At 36.6% G+C, this 22,485-nt stretch overlaps 2 protein-coding genes across 3 annotated transcripts; both read right to left on the bottom strand.

The window, feature by feature from the left end:
- Nucleotides 1-3,124: 3,124 nt before the first annotated feature.
- crkl (v-crk avian sarcoma virus CT10 oncogene homolog-like) lies at nt 3,125-13,972 on the bottom strand. Its single transcript, XM_024299692.2, has 3 exons — nt 12,877-13,972; nt 11,011-11,485; nt 3,125-4,752 (listed from the first exon to the last, which is right to left on the bottom strand). Exons 1-3 carry the CDS (start codon nt 13,185-13,187, stop codon nt 4,618-4,620), a joined length of 921 nt encoding a protein of 306 aa, XP_024155460.1. The 5' UTR covers nt 13,188-13,972; the 3' UTR covers nt 3,125-4,617.
- Nucleotides 13,973-18,024: 4,052 nt separating this feature from the next.
- LOC112163247 (coiled-coil domain-containing protein 74A) lies at nt 18,025-21,764 on the bottom strand. Of its 2 annotated transcripts, XM_024299549.1 has the most exons (7): nt 21,669-21,764; nt 21,233-21,581; nt 20,280-20,439; nt 18,548-18,728; nt 18,383-18,483; nt 18,248-18,307; nt 18,025-18,172 (listed from the first exon to the last, which is right to left on the bottom strand). In XM_024299549.1, the coding sequence occupies exons 2-7, from the start codon at nt 21,522-21,524 to the stop codon at nt 18,079-18,081; spliced, it is 888 nt and encodes a 295-aa protein (XP_024155317.1). In that variant the 5' UTR covers nt 21,525-21,581; nt 21,669-21,764; the 3' UTR covers nt 18,025-18,078. The 2 variants fall into 2 exon arrangements, with proteins under 2 accessions (XP_024155317.1, XP_024155316.1); XM_024299548.2 differs by having other exon boundaries at nt 21,233-21,753.
- Between the last annotated feature and the right edge of the window lie 721 nt (nt 21,765-22,485).

Raw genomic sequence — 22,485 nt, 5'->3', positions numbered from 1 at the left:
ATCTAGGACACTGACAGAGCTTCAGGGAGCAGCACAGCAAAGGAATTTTCTAGAGCACATGTTACATCAGAGCTCTATGATGCACCAAATGTGGGACAAAAAATAACTGTTGATCCAGATGTAGCTTGATGCACCTCGGTTATCCCTGTAGCTCATCCTGTAGAGATTGTATCAACTACATTACCCAGGTAACCATAGGGTCAGAGTGCAGATCTAAACATTTTGTAACTGTAATTATGTACATTTAAAAGTTTGGACACTCAGTGATTTTAATTCATTTAATCAAAACCTTTTCTGCTTTCACCAAAAAGGTACAGAGCCCTGAACATGACATAAAAAAATATATAATCTATGTGCACAAATTGGTATTTTGCGGCCATCTGTTGATCCAGATGTAGCTTGAAGCACCTCAGTTATCGTAGCTCAGCCTGTAGATGAGATGTTTTCTGGTTTTACCAGAAAGGTACGGAGCCCTGAATGTGACATAAAAAAAGTTCCTTTAGATTTATAATCGATGTGGACAAATTGGTATTTTGTGCCAAAAAATGAGCATTTTGTGGCTGCACATTATTATTTAATTAGCATTTGTGTTCACAGATTAGTATTTTATGAAGACCAACTAGTGTTTGTGGGGAAAAATGAGCATTGTGTTTGCATTTTGTGCTAACAAATTGGCATTTTATGCATACAAACCTACAAAAAAATACAGTATTTAGTGCACAGAAATGTGTATCTCGTGTGGACAAATTAGCATTTTGTGGACACAAATTAATATTTTGTATGCACAAATAAGCATTTTGTGGGACATAAATTAGCATTTTACTAGCAATGTGTGCTCACAAATTAGCACTGTGTGGATACAAATTATTTTATTAGCATTATTTTCTCAGACATTAAAATTTTGTAGTCACAAATTAGCATATTATATAAATTTGTATTTTTTGTGTGCACAAATTAGCTTTTCATTGGTGTTTTGTGCACATAGATTGAATATTTTATGGAATTAAAGTATCATTTATTGGTGCGCTAAATTAGCATTTTGTGTGAACAAATCAGCATATTTTAGATATTTTAGTATTTTGTGGGCTTGTGCACATAGATAAAAACATTTTATGTACATAAATTAGTATTTTGTGGTGCACTAATATGCATTTTGTGGATAAAAATTTGTATTTTGTAAAAACAAATTAGCTTTTCATTGGTGTTTTGTGCACATAGATGAATATTTTGGGGACACAAATAAGCATTCTTTTTTTACAAATTAGTATTTTGTGGGCTTGTGTTCATAAATGAATATATGAATGCAAATGAGCATTTTGTGGTGTGCAAATTAGCATTTTTTTAGATAGAAATTAGCATTTTTGGATACAAATTAGTATTTAGTGTCCACAAATTAGCTTTTTATTGGTGTTGTGGGCACACATTTGTATTTTGTGTACATGAATCAGCATTTTTTGGGGAAAAAATTGGCATTTTATTAGCAACTGTGCTCACTAATTATATATGTATGGACACAAATTATTTTTGGGGACAAATATTAGTATTTTGTGGCCACAAATAAGCATTCTTTTATAATCTGGTATTCACAAATTGGCTTTTTTTGGGGCAAAAATTATTAATTTTGTGGAAACATTAATATTTTGTGCACACAAATGAGCATTTAACTTATTTCCTACTACTACCAGTAATTTGTGTCCAAAAAATACAAAATTGTGCATACAAATTAATAATTTGAGGGAACAACTTCTAATTAGATGTCATGTCCAGAGCTCCATACAAAGTCAATAACAATGTGTTATTTTACCTTAATTGCACAACTGCTTGGTCACAAAAATCTGAATTGTTTTATACATTTATTTTTTATTTTTTTTAATCAACTTTGTGACTTAAAACGATTAACAATAAAAAAATTAACATGGTCAAAAAAACCACTGGTTAAAAATAGTCAATTAAAAATGATGAATAATAGAGTCTCTTCCTGTGATCCTTTGAGCAGATTTACAACGCTTTCTCCATAACACGGAGCTGCATGTTAGCTGCCATTAAAGCCGGCTGCAGGGCAGGCTGGGTAATGGACTGCAGGAAGGCCTTCATCGACCATGCTATACATCCATTTACACACACTGCATGCACCCCGAGGAGAGGTCAGACTCCACTAAGTTTGATTCATTACAGTCATTTGCAGTGGAGTTGCAGCCAATCACCTGCTATCCATAGGAATACATTGATTGGCTATAATGACACTTTAACCCAGGATGTATGGATTATTGGGGTTGCACAGAACATCTGGGAGTGAATCTGTTCTTACAGATCACAAAAAAAGCAGTTCAAGTCAATTTACACCTTAAACTCTAATTCCATCCTTCGATTTCATAAACTATTCTCTAAATCTATTCTATTCCCAAGCTGGTTTCGTTTACGTAGCCTTCTTCAGTTCAGTTCGACCTGACCTGGTTCTGGCTAAAGCTTGTAAGGGAATAAATGTATACAATACATGAGGGAAGGAGCGGATCATGACGGTGCATTAGGATTGTTTACGAGACGGTGCTCTTGGGAAACGGTTTATTGGATTGTTTGCAGACTGCCTGCACTTGGTGATGTTTTTACAGGCTGCAGTAGCTAGGTCTCTGAACTCCGATTCCTGCCAACAAACTAAGATAAGATAATTTGTGTTCTGGTTGCCTGGAATTGCAGCATACTTTGAAAAGTTACTAAAAATACATCACAATGAACAGAAAAATCTACAGAAAGTAGTCATATTTTAAGGCAAAAATTTCTTTAAAGACATAACAAAATGAAAATAACTGATTTTAGAAAAATATTAGATTTTTTTTGTTTTACTGGTACATTAATTGGTTTGTTTAAACCCTGAATGTGTGTTGAAAACTGCTGAACACATGGAAACTGCCCTTCAAAAGTTTTTCTGTTCCGCATCTTCAGGTCAGCTGACGTTCTTTTCTTAGCACTTCATTAAAATTCATTAATTGCTTCCCTTCTCCTGGGCGCAGCACACTCCAGAACTGGAGCTGTTGGAAAAAAAAGAAAAAAAAAAAAAAGAAAAAAAGAGCGCTCCAGAAACAGGCCCCTCCCCCTGCCCCACGTACAGACCAGACAGGGAAAGCGCTTTAAAGAAGTAGACGTAAATTTTATTTACTTGCTCTGTACATACAGGGTCAATACCGGCACAGGTAATAACCATGGGAAATATTAACACATGTTACATAGTGTAAGAAATTAAAAAGGCACAATTTTCAATTCTTAAGTAAAAGACAGGTTTTCCTAAAATATAAGAACAGTAATACTGTTAATGCCATTACGAAACAAATCAGAAGCAAGACCAAAAAAAAAAAAAAATGGAAATAAAAAAAGTTGTATTGCTTAATTAGAATTAATCCTGAAAAACAGACCCCAGCTAAGATGAGATAAGATAAACCTTTTATTTAATAAAGAGATAAATGTCAATAAGCAGCATTTGACCAGGCCAACTCCCCAGCCAAGAGGTCATGCACAGAGGCAACCAGCAGGCATTTTTAATTCCCTTTTTTATTTATTTTTTGATTTATAACAATACTCATTTTGAAAGTTAAAAAAAAATAAAATTAAAAAAAAAACACATTAGACAGAAAAGAAAGCTGCACAACTTGTGAGTGAACGGCTGAGCAACAGCAGAGAAGAAGAGGAGGAAGAAATGGCAAAATTATGAAATTTAAACAGCTTTTTTGTACATAAAATGCAACTGGACTGAATGTTTAAAGAAGTTAAAACATACAGCCAGGACTAAATGCAAGAAGGTCTCAGTGAGGAATCGTTCCCCTTATGCAAATGGAGGATTTTCTTTCAGTCATGCTCACTAAGGACACTGCATTTCTATAGTAGTCAGATGTTTTTGGCAAACACGTTGCTATTTCAAATCCTGTTAAAATTGGCACTCCTATGTTGAAAAAAAGTCACTGAAAGCAGTTAGCACAGAGAACATTATAACCTTAAAGAAAAAAAACAAAACTCCATCAGTACCAAAAGGATGCAGAACACGAGGAGAAACAGGTTGATCTTATGGCACCAATAAGATGAAATGACACGGTCTCGTCCCATCGGGGAGGTGGAGGCTGAAATAATTGAAACGCTTGCTGACAGGAATAATCACAGACGGGCTCACAGATCGCGTCTGTCGTGACTAATGATGTGTGCGTGTCTGTGGAGGTACAACGGCGACTTGAAGGTTTGGAGACAACATTACTGCTGGTTTGTTCCTCATCTGTTTTGTTTCCTACCAAATCCAAAGGGGTGCAAAGAATATTTTCCCTATTTTAACTTAAAAAAATAAAGTCTAACATGATTAAAAACAAACAATATCCCCCCCCACTCACATATATAACTTTCAGTCTGATGCTCTGTGATCTGGAAATAAAAAAACAGACTAATGAAGGGGAGGAGATGGAACTAAAACCTGAAAACTGAGGAGCTGAGGAAGAGACGGGGTCTTAGAACCACAGCTGTAAACTCTTTTAAAGCCTGGCAACAGCTGGCTAACCCCCCCCTTACATCAAGCAGGCAAGCTCGTTACTGTGGCGGGACAGGTGGAGGATCCAGGTTCACATCGGTACTGGTGGTGAGAGGTCAGTCCCCCTCGTCAGGGTTCAGCGGGTCTACGATTTTGACGTGAGTGAAGGGGAAGTGACCCCTGCGTCCGTTCACCTCGCCCTCCCACTGACCGCTGATGTTCATCCGTAGAACTTTGACCATGTCGCCGACCTGCGGGGAGGAGAGGAGCAATGAATGACGATGCTGCAAGATATTTACGTCCAATTCAATTTGGCTTGATCACATGACATTAGCACAAAAACAAGCTATAAAAGTGCGACTGGGATGTCTGCACAGTAAATTGCATATCATTTGCAATGGCAATATCAGTCAATAGCACAAAAGACTATTAACTGCAATAAATATCTAAATGTTTACAGACAATCTTATGGCAAACTTAAAAGTTTTAACAAATCAAATAAATACCTTAACACACTTAACCGAAACAATATCAATCACTTATATCGTCATTGCAAGGTTTTCTCATACAGTGCAGCCCTAGTGACCGCATTGAAGAGAAACTGAACATTTAGTGACCGTCTGAACACATCTCTCTTTAGCAAAGAGATTATTTGGCTTCAGCTGGTCCCAAACTACAAGTACAAGAATATAGATAAAAACAGACAGGTGAAGAACAAAGACATCATGCTGGAACAACAAGAATGTAATAAAAGCCTTTAGCCTGAAAACTGTCAGGTTACATCAACACTGCTCTTGCCAATACAGGTTCATGAAAACTTGATGTAAACATGCATTTTTGGGTTTCTGCATTAAAAAGTGTTTATGTGGAGCAATGCACATTTTTTAAGACTATTTTCCAGCTTTAAGTACAAAACACACAGCCATTAAACACGCATATAAAGTTACACCATGCAGAACTTAAACCAATCAGGAACTTATATTTGGTAGTGACGTATGAATGGGGTCCTTTTTAATCCACTGAAGTGCCAACTGTTAGAAAATTGATTGTGGAAGAGAAACTATTTGCAGTTTGTGCCTGGACAGAATTAGGTGACACCAGATCTTTCACATATTGGAACAGAGCTGTGAAAGAAAAAGCCACATCAAGCCTCTTTCAACTGCAGGTGCCAAACATGCACTAGTACACAATAGAAAAAGAAAAGAAGGAGAAGCCCCCCCCTTGCTTGTGCAGTGTGAACACCATGGACTAAAAGCGCGTTCATGAACCCGTGTTCTTGAAGCCACATCACATGTCCAGTATGTCCAGTGTCCCCACGACAGCAAAATGTAAAGAATTCCATCTAATCCTCTCAAAGAAACAAGGTTTAGTTCTACATGGTTCGTGCCGTTTCCCCCTAACGTGAGCAACAAGACGACGACAAAAAACATTTTGCTGCAAGCTATGAGTTCTTCCCAAACTAGAGGCTGATGAGAGGAAAGACATGATGCAACATAATAAGGTATGTGCTGTCAGAACCAAACAAGTTAAAGGAGTCAAACTGAAAGGAAAAGGTTCACGTTCATGTACTCGTTAGCTGCGGTGCAGCTTCAGCTTGGGGCAAAGAAGAAAAGTAGGCTGAAAAATTCATATAATTGAATGGAAGCAGTACAGCAGATTGAATAAAAGGGGAAGAGAAAATATTTGACTGTTGGGTCAGCATATCTGACCCACTTTGAAAGAGATGACGTCAGATTAAAGGTTTATTTAAGGTACACAAGTTTGTCATGTTAACAATATGAGGACAACAGTCAAATAAATCATTACGGTAAGAGGCCATGGAGGAAAAAAAACTGAATGTTAAAATTTATTGAAAACAGTAATTTTAAACCCCCGGCATACGGTAAAAGATTAGGGTAAAAATTTAACATTTCGGGCAAAGGAAGGGTCAGTTTTCAGTTGCAGAAAAATTCAAGTTTTAAAGTAGCCTAATGAGTTTTTATTTTATTCATTAAAAAAAATAAATTAGAAAGAAAAAGCAATTTTTTTTAAATCAAAAACTGTACTTTAAGCTCTCTATAAAAAGCGTACTTGACTGAGACCCAAGCAAAGCAAACTGCTCATTTACTTCTAAACTAATTTATAGCTTCCTTCAGTGAGCTCTCACACACTCGCTGCCCTGTTAGCTTCCCCGTCTTCATGTGTTTTTCATCAACTGACCTAACATTGGTGCCGACTGTGTTGCTGCCTCTATTTTGCACTTGTCTATTTATAAGAGCTGACACCATTACACGAGCTGCCACCACCAGTTGAAAACTCCACTCTGCTCTTCTCCTTTCTTGAAACTTTAGAAATAAAATACTGATGAAAGGAGCAATTATGAGAAGAAATTAATTGATAAAAGTTTATAAATGTGAGTAAGAAGTGCATTAGTTTGGGTAAAACTAAAGATTGAGACAAAACTTAAATGCTGAAAAAGAAACTAAAAGAGGTGTAACAGAAAAAAATGATACAATGAAATATCGCGATACTTCATTTGGCGATACTTGTACCGATTTAAAATGCTGACGTTTTACATGTACCGGTTCAGCTACATTTAGCAATGTTGGAAATAAACAGCACTGTATTTTTTTTAACCATACATTGAACCTTATTTGTTGAGGCACATTTGCTTGATTTTTTTTTTGTCTTAGAATATTTTGTGAAAATCCAACAACGTTGATCATTTCTCAATTTACCAAAATAAAAGCATCATGAATTTGTTTATACAAAATCAACTGTACGAGTTGGAGTGCTTCATGCTCTAATCATTAAATAATTACCATTGTTTTCATCTAAAATATGTAATATTTAAATCATACACTAAAAAAGGATAGTGAAATATTGTCTCTGGTACAGTGTTGGGATACATCTCGATACGCATCGTGAAGTGTATACATACAGTATCGTCAGGCTCTTGTCATTACACTCCCCTAAAAACATGTTATTTTGTAAATATATAAATATCTTTAGTGAAAATAGTTTTTTTTGTTGAATTAAATGATCTGCTTAACCTTCTGGGTTTGGACTGGGGGTCACAAAAGTCTCAACCTCCAAATTAAAAAGGGAGACTGCAACCTTTGACCTTCCTCTGCAGAAGGGCAAGAGCCAGGGGGCAGAAATGGGGCAGGTCTATATATTATGCAACAGCCTGTTGCCTTTTACAAACCGTAAGGCAACATTCTGCATATCAAAAACAATATGTGTTCATGTTAAGGCATTATTTTAATATTTGAAACTATACTGCATAGTATTTTGTGAAATATTCTTTAGAACCATGCATTTCATTCTGCATCTGCAGGATAATAAAGGGTCAATGACGCTGAGCATCTTTGCATGCTTAATGTTTAATTAAATGCTATTTTACTTAAAGTAATGATCAGATCAAAATATTGGTCTAACACATTAGTTCATTATCTCAATTAATATGAAAAGTGTACATGTGGGAAAATAACATTTCTAGAAATAGACAACACATTTGTGCTGAGAAGTGTTTAGACTCCATAAGGAAAAACAGGAATTTGTCTGGATACACTACGAAAACCAACTTTTTTATCAATTTTTCCTGCATTTCAGTTTCTTATACTCTTAGAGTGCAAATCTGACATCACATGAACACGTAGACATGATAAGAAATCTATATTTCAAGGAGAAATCTACAATCCAATTTCAACAGTTACAAACAAATCTGATTAAAAACAGATCATTTTCAAATATTTGATTAGCAAAATGTGTCGCAATCAATTGCTTTCAAAAACTTAATGAAGAGAAGCTTCCATCCAGATGTCAGCTCATCTCCTGAAGGCCATCAGGAGATCAGTAGTTGAAAAAACTAAATATGCCAACCTACATACACTAGATTCTGATTTAATACAATATAACAAACGATTACTCTGCGTAAGTGAATTATCACTTTAGCCACTATAGCTTTGTCTACTTTAACATTTTCATAACAGAACATAAAATACAAATAAAGCAAAAGTTTCAGTTTTACAAGTTTATTCTTATTTGCATGTTTCTCAATCTTTCTTTCTTTCTTTATGATGTTATTTAACTCTTTAACATTTGGGATGTTGCCAGCAATACCTAAATAAAAAGTGCTCTTTGACATACCATAACTCTTTAACTGTTTACCTCAGGGGTGTCAAATTCAATCACACAGGGGGGGCAAAATTCAAAACACACCTTAGGTCGCAGGCCGAACAGGATAAACATTTATTGAACACACTAAAACTACATTTTAAAGCTTTAAAACAGTAACTTTTTAACATAATTTTGAACAATATAAATAGCATTACCTGCAATAATGCTAATGTGAATCCTGTAAGCTGAAATTGGCCGCTGAAGATGCTAGCGCTGTTAGCTGAAGATGCTGAAATTGATGGCTAAAAACACTGAAGCTAATAGCTGCAAACGCTGAAGCTGATAGCCAGCTAAAATATTAGCCAAATACCAAATTAGCCTAAAATATATATAAATAATAAAATAAGTAAAAAAAATTAGGTTAGCCAAAACATCTAGCATGAAAATATTAGCCTAACTCCAATACAGCATATATTTCTTTAAAAGCCTAAATTAACCAAACAGCTAGCATGTAGCTGAAAAAAATAGCTAGACTTCAAAATAGCCTAAAAAAAACAAACAAAAAAGCCCAAATTAGCCAAAACAAATTACAACATTTGTTTACAAACATTTTACAACAGGTGTCTTCGTCATACTTTTTTACTCTCCTGCTGTATAGTAAGAACATGAATCCTCAGGGTAATATGTTCACAGCTACATTTTAGTGCATTTTATCATCAAAGCAATAACAGCAAAAACTATTGTAAGTTCAATATGGAAAATCCACATTAAATGACATACATGCTCATAAAGTGACTAAATTCCTTCAGCAGGTACCAGATTATTCTGATGCTAATGAAAGCCACATGAAGACCCAAGAAATAAAAATGTCCAACCATAAGTCAAGTCAGTTGTAGTTGTAGTTGTCGAACACCTCACCACATCATTTCTGCAGCACACACTCAACAACAGGTTGACCAGCAGGTCATGAGTTACTTGCAAAAGGTGTCACAAACAAGAGTTTCACACAAGTGCAAAGCAGATCAGATCTTGTTTAAAGGTTTATGTATTATAAAGAATGTGGCAAACAACATCTTTGATTGTAAATATGTGGTGAGTATTTTCTGCAAAGCCACATTACATAACATTGTTACAAAGCAGTTCAAGGAGGAAATGCTACCAGACCAAGTTTAATCTACTACTTATGTCTTTATTCTTGACTAACAGCTTTTGATTTTTTGCTTGTCATGCTCCGATTAAAATTACTGTCATTAAAGTCAGCATCATGGTCTGGGATTTGGAACTGCTTAGGTGGCTTTTCAACAACTGCTGACAGATTTTAATATCAGTAAAAGGCTAAAGTTAGAACTTGCATAACTTCCGTGTTTGACTATTTTCCCCCTCGGGGAAAACACCACAAATCTATCTACTAAGTATTTTTCAAATGTTTATCGCTTTTCTTTTAATCGTTGAAAAAAATCTATGATACAACGATTGCAAAATATACATATTGCATTAGAAGTGAGGTCCAGGAGTGTAGTGCTGGACGATATGACGATACATATGTGGGCGATAGAAAAGTGTATATTGTGCGATTTCTCTTCTATCGTGTATATGAGTTTATTTTTATTGCTGAACTTTTGTACAAAAATGTGTGCAATTTAAAAAGTGTTTCTCATTTGTGACTATTCAGGTACACGTTACTTGAAAAACTAAAGTCAAGTAATTACATTTTTTTTTATCAGAGAATAAGTAAAAATATATTTTATTTTGGTATATTGTGATATATACCGTTATTGTGATATAAAATAATGTATATCGTGATTGACAATTTTTACCATAATGCCCAGCACTACAGGAGTGTATGTAAAACACTGCCATACTGAGAAAGGCTTTCGATACAATCATCTCCAACTCGACTTTAGACACTGCAAGAGTTGTTCAGTTTTGCAGTGACAGATTAAAATACCCCAAGAAAACAAATGCCTTTGCCCCAGCTTCAACTTTGCTTCCTGTTCTGAGTAAACAATCAAAGAGACGAGTAAAGTTATCCTGACTTTAATATCTAGCAAAACTACTGAAGTGACAAACACAGAGTGACCACAGCTGTCTCAGGGTATCCATTTTTTGACCCTAACCTAATCAAAAAATAAATATTCATACAGCCACAGATACCACTTAGATTAATTCTAACACCACTTGTTTGTGACTTTTTGCCATTGTGAATGATGACAATGAAATGGCTTTATGATTAACAAAATGAATCCAGGACGCATTTTTTGGAAGCCCCTTGAAATTTGACACATATTATAAAAATGTAAAGATATCTCTACTTTGGTGTATTTTGTGATGGGTTGTTAGCTTATCTTTAGTGATGCAAAAGGACAGAATTATTACATTTCAGCAGACAAAACAAAAATTGAACTTACCTCTAGAGCAAGAGCAGTTTTGTCGTAGGCACAGGGCACGCGCTTTTGGATGGCTTTTGCCAACACGGGACCATTCTGCATGGAGGGCAACGGGGTAATGACCGCTCCGGGTGTGCCAGGGGGCATGGGGGGAGAGAGCTGGGGCTGGGCATAAGCGTTAACGAGGGAGTGGGATGGCTCCGGGATACCGTAGCTGTTGGAGTTGCGCGATCCGTGGGAAGGCTGGCCAGGATGGGGGGAGGATCGTACCAATTTCTCCACGTAGGGCACAGGGATCATCCCGACACGTCCATCTTTATTTTTGGCACTCCACCATTGTTCCTCTGGCTTTTCCAAAATGATAAGGACCTCTCCCTTCTTGAATGGAAGGTCCTCCGCGTCACTACCAGTGAAGTCATATAGTGTCCGCACATACTCCAAGTTATCCTCTGGACCAATCATAGATGAGACTGGACCACCTATAGTGCTTGGATACCTGAAAAGAGATGACATAACTGAAGTATTTTGCTAAGTATGATGTGTCTAAGAGTGGATTCATGGATTCAGGTTAACCCTTTAATACAGTCAGGAAATAACATGCGTTCCTTGAACTACTTCAACTCCTCAACCGCTTACGCAACTAACAGTTTCTTAGCTTCAGAACCCATTGGGATTATGCTATCGTATGTCAGAGTATAAATCATGGTTTTTGTAATGTTTGGCCGTAGGAGTGACTCACACTCATCTTAGACTTATGGGATTTTTTTTTCATATAAATTGCAACAAACACTATAGGGAACTGTAGGTGTGTGCACCAGTACTTGCTACAGACAGCAGTGCAGAAGAAGCACTGTTCAGTCTTACACCAGGCTTCGTGGAATTAATCAGAGGTCACGCAAAGGATGAAGAATTCCATGGATTTAGTGATTTGAAGATATATAGAGTTCACATTACTTGTGCCTTAAGCTATGGTTATCTGAGGACTTGTTCATTTGTGGAGCTAATATATCTGACATTTATTCAATCTTATTTTTCCTGAAACTAAATAACTAAACTAAATATTATGATTTGCCTTTCAAAAAGAAATCTTTCTTATCGTTTTTACTAAATAAATTTCTCACAAAATCAAATCAACCAATCAAAGGTGGTTAAAAGGAAGTAAAAAAAATGCAAGAAAGCACACACATGGAGTGTAATGATTAATTGACTCAATAGATGAATCGATTTATATTCCAACGACCCAACCAGATCGATTTGCCTGAGGAAAGCTGATAATCAAATCAATACTTTTAATATAATTTCAAAATGAAATACACTGGTTAAAAATTGATATAGGAAAATAATATTTGGATGAAGGCATGGTAGGTTTATTTTACTGTGACATAAAAACAACCAAGTGTCATCACATTGGACGGCATATGCGTGGAAACACCGATTATGCAGACATGTGTCCATACATTGTGGCGTAATGATCTAAAAATGTTCAATTTGTATTATTTTAATGTGGAAAAACAACAGTGGGTTGAACTTTATGATCTACAACGTGTATGGATTTGCCATTCATTCTTCTTTACTCGTTTGTTTGTACAGATATTCAATTAACACTTATCTTTTTGGGTCAGCGAATCACATGCTGAAAACGAACCAATATCGACTATGAATGTATCGCTGACCACAAACTACGATATAAATCGAATCGTTACAGCCCAAAATATAATATCTGGCTAGTTATTCATAAACTTAAATCAGCATATTGTGTAATGTTCAAAAAGACTCAACAGGATATGTAGATGATGTCCAAACAAAATGCAAATTCAACAACGCATTTGCTGAGTAATAACAGAACAGAAAGTGGTTGACTACCAGGATGCTCGAGGACTTCCGTACCTGGATGCTGGTTCTATTAGCGTTGTCGTGTCCAGGTAATGGATTTTGTAGAACTCCAGGAGGGCAGGAAGGTTCTCGAACTCTTGGTCCCCTATCTTGAACCTCTTACTGGGCAAAGAGTTGATGATATAGTGCGATACTTTGGAGTTTTCGGACACGGACAGGACGTAGTCCCCGGGACAGGTGGAGGAGTCTCGTACCAGAAACATGCCATGCCTCTGCCCCTGTAACCTGTTCTGCGCCTCCTGCCGCGACACTGGTCCGAAATACCAGGCCGAGCGATCAGATGAGTCGAAACGTGACGCGGACATTTTTATTTCTTAAAAAATAAGTTAATATAAAGAAGAAAATAAGTTAAATTCAAACAGGCCTATCGCATCCAGCTGCAGTACTTGGAAGATGCGGGGTAGGGCGTTCGTCGCCCGAGGACCCGATAAAAAAAAAAAAAAAAAATCAACCTGACGTTTTCAGCGACAGGCTGCGACCGACCTGATCCAGCCTGGGAGCATAATGTGGTTCCTGTGACCAGCAGCTAACAGCCGAAAACATCGACGAAGATCGAAGCAACAAATGATCAATAAAGCTTCCTCTTGCTGTTCCGCCTTCCGCGAAAAGTCAAAAATTATTGAGCTTCAGTCAGCCAGTGTCAGTTCCGAGAACGGAAAGGGTGGCTTCAGCGTTTCATCTGATAAATATCCATGTTTGCAAAAATGTTGATGTAAAAAAGGAAAACAGCGACTTTGAATCCTCTGGTGTTACAAAAAGGCGGACGTCACGGAATTGGGTTTATTAACTCCCCTTTCTCGGAGTAGACTTTTGAAGCAAAAAAAAAATGGCGGCTCGCAACACGTCTCCGCACCAAAAATGCTATGACGGCCGCCGCGTGTCTGCTGCGCTCCACTTCTCGCGTGCATTCCTCGACTGCCCGCGAGAGACCCAGCCGTGCCGGTTCCGTGCGATAGACTTTCTCTAATTCCAGCGGCTCCCGCTTCTTTCAGCTAGCAGAAGTGCAAGTAGGAGACAGGAAAAATGGCGACGGGAGGGCTGGTCCCGCTTTCTATCTGCACGTCACTGACGGGGGCAGAAGAGGAAGGGGAGGGGCCGTGGGCGGAGGGAAAAGGTGGGCGAGTGATGACGATTCTGGCGGGCACCTTTCTGAGATTAAAATTTCCCTCGATGACATTATTTTGTGTAAATTTCTTTTATTAAATGTTTAATTTTGAATGCCCTCGTCTATGTAAATGTGTTTTTGTTCAATAAAGTTGTTTTTATTAAAAAAAGTGACAGTTTACTTTATTATTCAAATTTTATATTCAACAAAGGATACAAAATATTTTTGGCCACATTTTAATTATTACACTACAATTAAGCATTATAGGCCGATTGTAAAGAATAGTAAAAAGTAATTAATAAATTTAAACTACTCAAATATTGAGTAATAAAAGTCATAGTATACAAGGGCTGGTGTCTTCAACCCTATAACAGTCATTTCTCTTTGATCAAAACCCAGCAGCAGCTTTATTTCACCCTTTAGAAAATTACACAACTGCTTTGCATTTATCTTTCTTTTTTTATTTTCCTTGAATAAAGACACAGATCCATCCATCAGTTTTATAAACCTGCTGAATCCCTTTCTTGATCATATGGTTGCTCGAGCCTATCCCAACTATTGTTTGGCAGAGCTGGGCACACCCTGAACAGTTTGCAGGGCAAAAATAAAATTATATACATGAAAACTTTCATTTTTTTTCTTAAAAAAAAACGTGAGTTCTTTTAAACATTTGACATTGTCTACAGCGATCATTCCCGCTTTAACACACAAGTCATTAATGGCATTTTATATTGTTGTTTACCTTTCATGCATGTCCTCTCAGGGGTCCCCACAGCAAATCGGCTCACATCGATTCACACATTTGATTTGGCTGGGATATTTATGCCCTTTATGGGGACCAGCACACGGAGACCCAGACCGAAATATGTATAAAACCACGTCTGCTCCAAAACTACCTGAGTTTGGCATAAACATTAAAGCGATAACACACATATTTTTTTCTTTCATAGCTGGAAATAAATCCGGGCATCGAGAGGTTAATGTTTCACAATGCTGTTTGAAGCTTTTTCCTTCATTATTTTAAAAAAGCTTCGATTTATATATGATGTGAAACCATATTCACAAACATTGATTTCAGTCATATACAACACTGAGTTAAGGTCAAATTTGAATGTAAATTTTAATTTGAAGTAAGAAAAATAAAAGAATGAATTAAATTCTATGAAAAAACAGTTTGTAAAGAGAAACCAGAGAAGAAATTCATTTAAATAAATGTACCCAAACAAAAAGAGCCAAAAATTGGTTCAATTAAAAACTCACTAAGAACACACAACGAAGATTTCTCCAAACAACACACAAAAAAGTCACCGTTTGTCATTAGCTTAAAGTAAAAATAAGAATGAATATATATAATAGAAATCCACAAATATGTATCATTTTAAATCCTATAACTCTACTTTGGTTAAGCTACAAAAACTCCCCAAATTTTAGTCTTTTGACATTTTTTTGTGAGCGATTCCTCTGCAGATGCGGAGAAATATTGACTTGCTAACATTAAAAAGGCCCATTTTCTCTGTTAACTATCTCACAAGGAAAAAAAAACTCAGCATGTTTCTCTTTTTTCATTTCCTGATCTTTCTCAACTTCCCCTTTCACTTGATCTTACTGTATAAGTTGTCTTGCACAGGACGGTGACACACTCACAGCAAACTGCTACCTGACTCAAAGAGAAACACAATGAAATTAGAAATATATATATATATTTATGGTTTTTAAATGCCACACAAAAATAACATCGATGACAAAACACTGAATAAATGGCTGAAACTCTGCATCAGGGCGGCTACTTCTGCTCTGTGATGAAAGTAAAACACACAAAGAGGTAGCTCTGTGCTTGTGGTTTCAGTGGCTCTGCCTTGTGAGGCTACAGCTGAGACAGTGAACCTCTCATCAGAGCAACGCTGCCTGAATACAAACGCTCACACTCTGGCCTGAACAAGCAATTCATGCCAATTCCCACATTTCAGGGAAAACAAGCAGCGAGGCAACAAATTTGTCAAGACAAAAGGGGGAAAAAATACATTTTTGGAAACTTGCTGATATTATTAGAATCATCCTGATGCAGGACTTTTGGGCAAACCCCTACACTACTTCCTTTTTTAATACCTCAGATCTTTTGGTTTTTATTTATATCTGTGGTTTTGTCATCAGAGTTAACCTAAAAAAAAACACACACATCTATTTGGTATTTTTTAAAAAGGATTCAAATCTAGTACGTGTATTTATTGACTTATGGATTGGAGCACCGTTTACTTGAGAAACACCTCCATCTAGTGGACGTTCTGAGTATTACATAAACACGAAAGGAAAATGTTAGAATCTCTTTGCAATGACCAAACTATAGACACTTTCTGGGGCAAAATAAACAAAACAAAAAAATCCAAGTGGGACACAATCAATACTTTCAAAAAATAGATAAATGTAAGAAAAAAGATGAAAAGCTAAAAACACATGATGCTTTGTAAAAAGCTTTTTCTAAAAAGCGTTGTGTTTTGTGCTCACTTTGAGTACACTTGTGTTTATCAGTTTTTCTAAAACTTGTAAAAGGAAAAAGAGCCTGAATTTTGTAGTTCATGACCAAACTGTTTGACTTTAAAGAAGATCACACAATTTGGTGTTAAATATTTAACCCCATTAGGAAAAAGTATAATGAACACCTAAAAAATGGGGTTAAATCAATTTTCCAACCTACCTTCCTTATAATCAAGAGTTTCATATCCACACAGGCTTTGTGCAAAGACCAGGAAGTTGAGACAGATCTGTAGGGCTTTTGAAGTACAAACTTTTTGTACTATGGAATGAAAAAGTCACATCTTTTTGCCCTTTAACTCCACTTTTTCCAGATTACACACATATTTAAACCCTCACATTTTAGATTAACAACCTAAAAAAAAAGCAAAAAAAAAACAAAGTAATCACGGATCTGCAACACAAATTAAATGTGCTTGCTTTAACCATCTGATTAATGACTTTTAAAGATTTAGAAGGACATGCAAAACTATTTTGGCAACAAAATAAAGTGTCAGGAATTAATAAACAATATTTTAGAGTTTTAAAAAGCTAAATTATAAATGTAAATGTGTGAAAACGTAGCCTTAGACCAGGAGTCTGCAACTTTCAACAGTAAAAGATACAATAACTTTAAATCTTTAAGTTTTAAGAAAGAAAAAGAAAGGAAAACAGTCATTGTCCTTGAATTCACAGCATTTAGAATTGGGTTGTTTTAAAAAAGGATTTGTTTTATAGAAAAGACACGCCCACTTCATCACCAGCTAAAGTTACTTCATAAAATATCAAATAAAATCATTTAATTCTATGAAATTCTTCTTAAAAAAAATAATGTTACTGACATTTCCCACCTAAAAAAGGTGAATTTGTATTTATTTATTTTGTTGTTTTTGGTAACTTAAAAAGAAGAAATATAAAAGACCAGACAGCAAGTCACAAACTACCAAATAATTAATGAACACAAGCGGGTGAAAAAGCAAATACCACAAGACTTAAGTCAAAAAGTGTTCAACCACAAAGCTCCTGAAACATGAGTGAAAAGGAGAGATTTACTGATTTCCTGTTGCTTGTCATCACACCTACAGGCTCCACACCAGACGTCACCATCACTGAGTCACGGCCTCTGAGGTGGATCCCCGTCTGTTCATCAGTCCATCCGCACATTTTCTGCTGTCATTGTACTTATTTTATGCTCGATCAACAATAAAACATGATTAATCTGGGTTGATGCTTTTATTTTGTAAGAAAAAAATAAACTCTAAAGGCAGAAAAGGACCAAACAGTGAGGATGTGATTTCTTTTTTTTCATTTTTAGAATGTTTGAAGGACTGGTGCGTTACAGCTGGGACGTCTGAGCCTGAGGGTGGAGACGGGGATTGGACATGTTTACCAGCTTCACACCCGGACATGTCAAAGCTAGTACAGGCGATGCGTGAATTCCATTTAGGGAAGGAGCGGATTGCTCTGGTGTATATGGATTTGTCCTGATGAGAAGGCAAAATAATTCTTAAAACAATAGATGGAAGACATTTCTGTGTTAAATAGATCTTTATTTAGTGTTAAAGCTGCTGGTTTGGGCTTCATCAGTGCAGCGTTCTTTTCAGGCGATCTCCGTGTGGAGCCTTCCTCTGTCTGAGGGTCATGAGGTTCCGTTTGAGGGTTGGGAAAGGTCCAGACCTGAGATGATGGGAGGATTTCAGTGGCTTAAAAGGTGAATAAAAGACAACCAGCTTCATTCAGAGCTGCACTTACATTTTCTCTTGAAACGACTGAAGACCAAGTTTTGGTAATTTCATTTCCTCAAAAGCGTTTCTGCAACATAAACGGTTAAATGTATAACATGTCATGACTTTACAAACCTTTTCAGAGTCTAGAGGAGGATTTTACTCAGTTTCATCTAGGAGGTAGGCCTTGGTCAGGTTGTAGTTTTCTGGGGTCATTTTCTTGCGGAGGACGACCTCTCTCAGCAGCGCCTTGGTCCGTGTGATCTAGAGAAGGTACGAGTTTGAGGTTCTGATGGAGATCTACTGGCGTCCAGCGGTAACCGCTCACCTCCTGAGCCTGGAGAGCGTTGGCGCTGTGAAGCTGCCGGATGATGACCTCACACTCCTGGAGCGTGGGAGCGTGTGCGGGATGAGAGGAACTGCGGCGGATTCGCAGAGGCAGTAAGGAAGCGATGAGGAGGCCCTTCCCGTGAACGCTGCCGTCCGGCCGCGGTGATCCCAAAACTCTGCTGCATTTTCCAGAATTAAAAATGTCAATAATTATAGGACAACTTTCTTTGTGAACTTCAGGAAGATTTTTTTTTAGATTAGCTGATTTTAGAGTGGACGGTTAATAGAAGGATGCTTTGATACTCCAACCAAATTTAAAAAATAAAATAAATAAAGAAAGAAAAGCTCCTGTAGTGCAGCAGAAGTTCATCAGAAAGCCTGCCCCCATTTCCCATCATCCTTTTGACTCCAGAATAGTCATGAGATTTTGGATGTTAAAATACAACAGTGGGAAAAACTTATTTTATAAAGTTGGTGACATGAAGATGACATGACGGCATAAATAAACAAGATGTGTACACAAAAGCTTGTTGTGACGTTATGTTATATTGCCAAAATATTATAACGCCACAGTTTTCTAGGGCTGCCATGATTAGTCGAATAATCAACTATTAAAATAGGCGACGACTAATTTAATAGTCGATTAGTCGTTACTTTACATTACATGGAGTTGGAATGTTGTAAAGTTGAAAGTTATAAGGACATTATGCTAACTTTGTGGGCTTTGGAAGGCATTTATTATGGTTTTAAGGTAATTTGGAGCTTAACTTATATTTTAGAGACATGCTAGCAATTTTAGCTAATTTAGGATTTTTTTTCTCTCTTTTTAGGCTATTTTGGAATTTAACAAATACTTAATCGGCATGCTAGCAATTTTGGCTAAGTCAGGATTTTTGGAGTTTAGCTAAAATTTAAGCGACATGCTAGCAATATGGCTAATTTAGGATTTTTTTTCTTTTTTTAGGCTATATTGGAGTTTAGCTAATATTTGAGCGACATGCTAACAATTTTGGCTAAGTTAGTATTTTTTTTCAATTTTTTTACGCTATTTTGGAGTTTAGCTTATATTTCAGCTACATGCTAGCTGTTTTAGTTAACCTACGGTTTTTCTGTTTCTTAGGCTAATTTAGCATTTAACCAATTTTTTTTGCTAGCTATCAGCTTCAGCATTTTCAGTTATTAACTTCAGTGTTTTAGCTATCAATTTCAGCATCTTCAGTGGCCAAATTCAGTTTACAGCATTCACACTAGCATTATCACAGGTAATGGTTGATCAGCATAGATATTGTTTAGTGTTCAAGGAGAGGCATTGAATAAGCTTAATAAGCTTCTGCCTATTCCTTTTTTTTATTGGTTGTTTGTTTTTTTACTGTATAATGTAAACTGTAAACTGAAACTTGAATGATATATATCTAGTTTGTAGTTAGTTTATGATGGTTAGAACGATACATCCAGTTTGCGCATGGCTCGGTTATTCGACTAATCGGAAACAACTGTCCGGGATTAGTCAACAATCAAATAATCGTGGAAGCACTACTGTTTTCAAATTGTTTCTAGCAGGTTGAAAACAATCCAATGTTACAGTTAAAATAAAGGAAACAAACCCCTCTAACTTTATACGAACAGCTCTAACTTACACTTATTTGCCTTCATTCTACTACTTTTTTGTTGTACAATTCACTCTTAGTTATTACTTATTTATTTAGAAGCATATTGAAAGCAAAACACACCTTAATTCCTTTTCCTGCGAGGGATGCGTGTCCAGATATTGCTCCTGCGTGGACACCCCTGTGTGAGCTTCACTTCCCCTCGCAGGACTCTTTTGAGCTTGTTGCTTGGCTTCCAGTCCTTTTCCTCTTACAGGCTCCATGATCCGCCTGTAGAGCAACTCTGCAAGATTCACAACATGACAATTATTATGCAGAAATGTCTAAACTCCACCTCATCAATATCATTATTTTGCATACATTCATAGACTGTAAAAACATTATTAAAAATACTTTATTTTATATACAGTCTATGCATACATTACAAAATTAGAGACTCAGGGGCGGAGCTACAGGGGGGTAAGACGGGGCAGCCGCCCCTCCCCAGAAAAAAGCTTTATTCTCTCAAATTTTTTTTTTTCAATATTAGTATTATTATTGACAAAGACTAAGAAACCATCAATAAAACCATCTTTAACCTTTTAACACCAGAGCTCCTGTGTTTATGTTCTTTGATTTACTGTAACTTTTCAGTTGTTTTCACGATCAACATCATTCCAGCAGATTCTGAAGGAGAAAAGCGTTAAAGATTAGCACGCCAGCTAAAAGAACCACTTTTTAATAATAAATAACAATAATGAGACTGTTTTTATTTTTGATCCCTTTATTTGTAATGGCTGCACACTGCAGTTCTCATTTGTCCCCTTTCCCACCCCCATATAAAATCTTCTAGCTCCGCCCCTACAAGAGACTAAATTTGTACTTTCTTTTGATGGATTTTTACAAAATGTGGAAATTTGGTTTTGCCCTTTTAGTTACAAAGAGGTTATTTATTACTGAAAATAATAAATATGTCATTTCCAGGGAAAGATGCAAAAACTTGTTTTATTTTGAAAGGATCATTTCCATTTCCATATTTATTTTCAGAAATATTCCCAGTAATATCAGTCAAAGTCTATTGCTTTGTGACTGCACACCTTTATTCTCCCTTCTGAGGTGATCTATCTCTGCGTGGAGCTTCTCCAGAGTCTCCTTGTGCTGCTCCTGCAGGAACCGGATGTTCCTCTCCAGGGACGTCACGCGGGGGTCGCCGTGGTCGTTCTCCACGGGGGCCGCTGCTCTCATCCCGGCGTGGGTTAACGATATAACGGGCAGCGGCTTTAAATGCTGGCTCATTGAAAGGCGTGTGAATCCGGTCTTCCCGTGCAGGGGCCCGACTCTCCTCCAGTGTGGTAGATGGTGCAGCGGCGGGAAGCTGCTACCTGACATCCTTCCCGCTCCTGGAGGCCTCTGGAATGTACCAATTTTTTTTTAACTTCAAGGTAGCTGTGTTTAAAAATGCAGAACTATGTTAGTCGAAGTTAATGTATTTTAAAAATCGTTTAAGTTATTTTTTTTACTGCTTGTAAGCACCGAATAGTGTCCCTTCAAGAACTTCTCTGAAAAACACACTAAGTTACCACAGCAACGTTTCTGGTCAGGTGGGAGTGCTGAGTACTTCCGCTTTTTGATTGACATGTTTCACATCCAATCACAGAAAAGAAGAAAACCTTTGGATTGGTGGAGCCGTGTAGGGGGCGGTAACCTTTGAAGAAATGTTTTTATTTTGACAAATCGATAAAAAGGGTGTTTTATTTTAATAACATTATTTTTTAATTATTTAAATGAATTATAATTATTATAATTTAAACAAATAAAATGAATTAAAAAATTGCTAAACAAGTTATAAACACATTTTTGAATTTTCTGTTTAAATATATATAGGCTGTACAGTGATGTAATGTTTGCACTCTTGTCTCACAGTGAGAAGGCTGTGGTTCAAATCCCAGCTGGGTTCTCACTGGAGTTTGCATATTTTTCTAGTGCATTTGTAGGTTTTCTTCAGCAGTCCAAAAATACGCATCGTAGGTCAATTGATGACTGAATTTCCCCTAGGTGTGTGTATGTGATTGTGTTGCCCTGTGACAGGCTGGTGACCTGTTCAGATTGTACTGCACCTTTGCCCAGCACTAGCAGTAACAGGCTCCAGCAGTCCTAAAACCCCAAATGGTGTACAGCAGGTTAAGAAAACAGATAGTTAAAAATACATATCTTAAAAAATACTTTGAAAATATAAAAGTTTTAAAACATGAAGGTATTTATTTTTAATTTACAAATGAACTATATTTTCAACTTAATTTTAAAATTAATTTGCAATTTTTTCCCATATTTATCTTCCAAGCTTCTAGCT

The sequence above is a fragment of the Oryzias melastigma genome, linkage group LG12, assembly GCF_002922805.2.
Source record: "Oryzias melastigma strain HK-1 linkage group LG12, ASM292280v2, whole genome shotgun sequence".
Taxonomy (NCBI): Eukaryota; Metazoa; Chordata; class Actinopteri; order Beloniformes; family Adrianichthyidae; genus Oryzias; species Oryzias melastigma.
The sequence above is the reverse complement of the archived record's forward strand: the minus strand, read 5'-3'. Positions and strand labels throughout refer to the sequence as shown.

Bases quoted from the DNA above. Each gene is read 5' to 3' on its own strand.
- LOC112163247 (XM_024299549.1), bottom strand. From the start codon at position 21,524: ATGTCAGGTAGCAGCTTCCCGCCGCTGCACCATCTACCACACTGGAGG. The intron at 20,440-21,232 runs GTGTGCAGTCAC...TGAATCTTGCAG, and splicing joins CCTCAGAAGGGAGAATAAAG to AGTTGCTCTACAGGCGGATC. The intron at 18,729-20,279 runs GTGTGTTTTGCT...TGGAAAATGCAG, and splicing joins TCGCAGGAAAAGGAATTAAG to CAGAGTTTTGGGATCACCGC.
- crkl (XM_024299692.2), bottom strand. From the start codon at position 13,187: ATGTCCGCGTCACGTTTCGACTCATCTGATCGCTCGGCCTGGTATTTC. The intron at 11,486-12,876 runs GTACGGAAGTCC...ATCTCTTTTCAG, and splicing joins CTAATAGAACCAGCATCCAG to GTATCCAAGCACTATAGGTG. The intron at 4,753-11,010 runs GTAAGTTCAATT...TCCTCCCCGCAG, and splicing joins AAACTGCTCTTGCTCTAGAG to GTCGGCGACATGGTCAAAGT.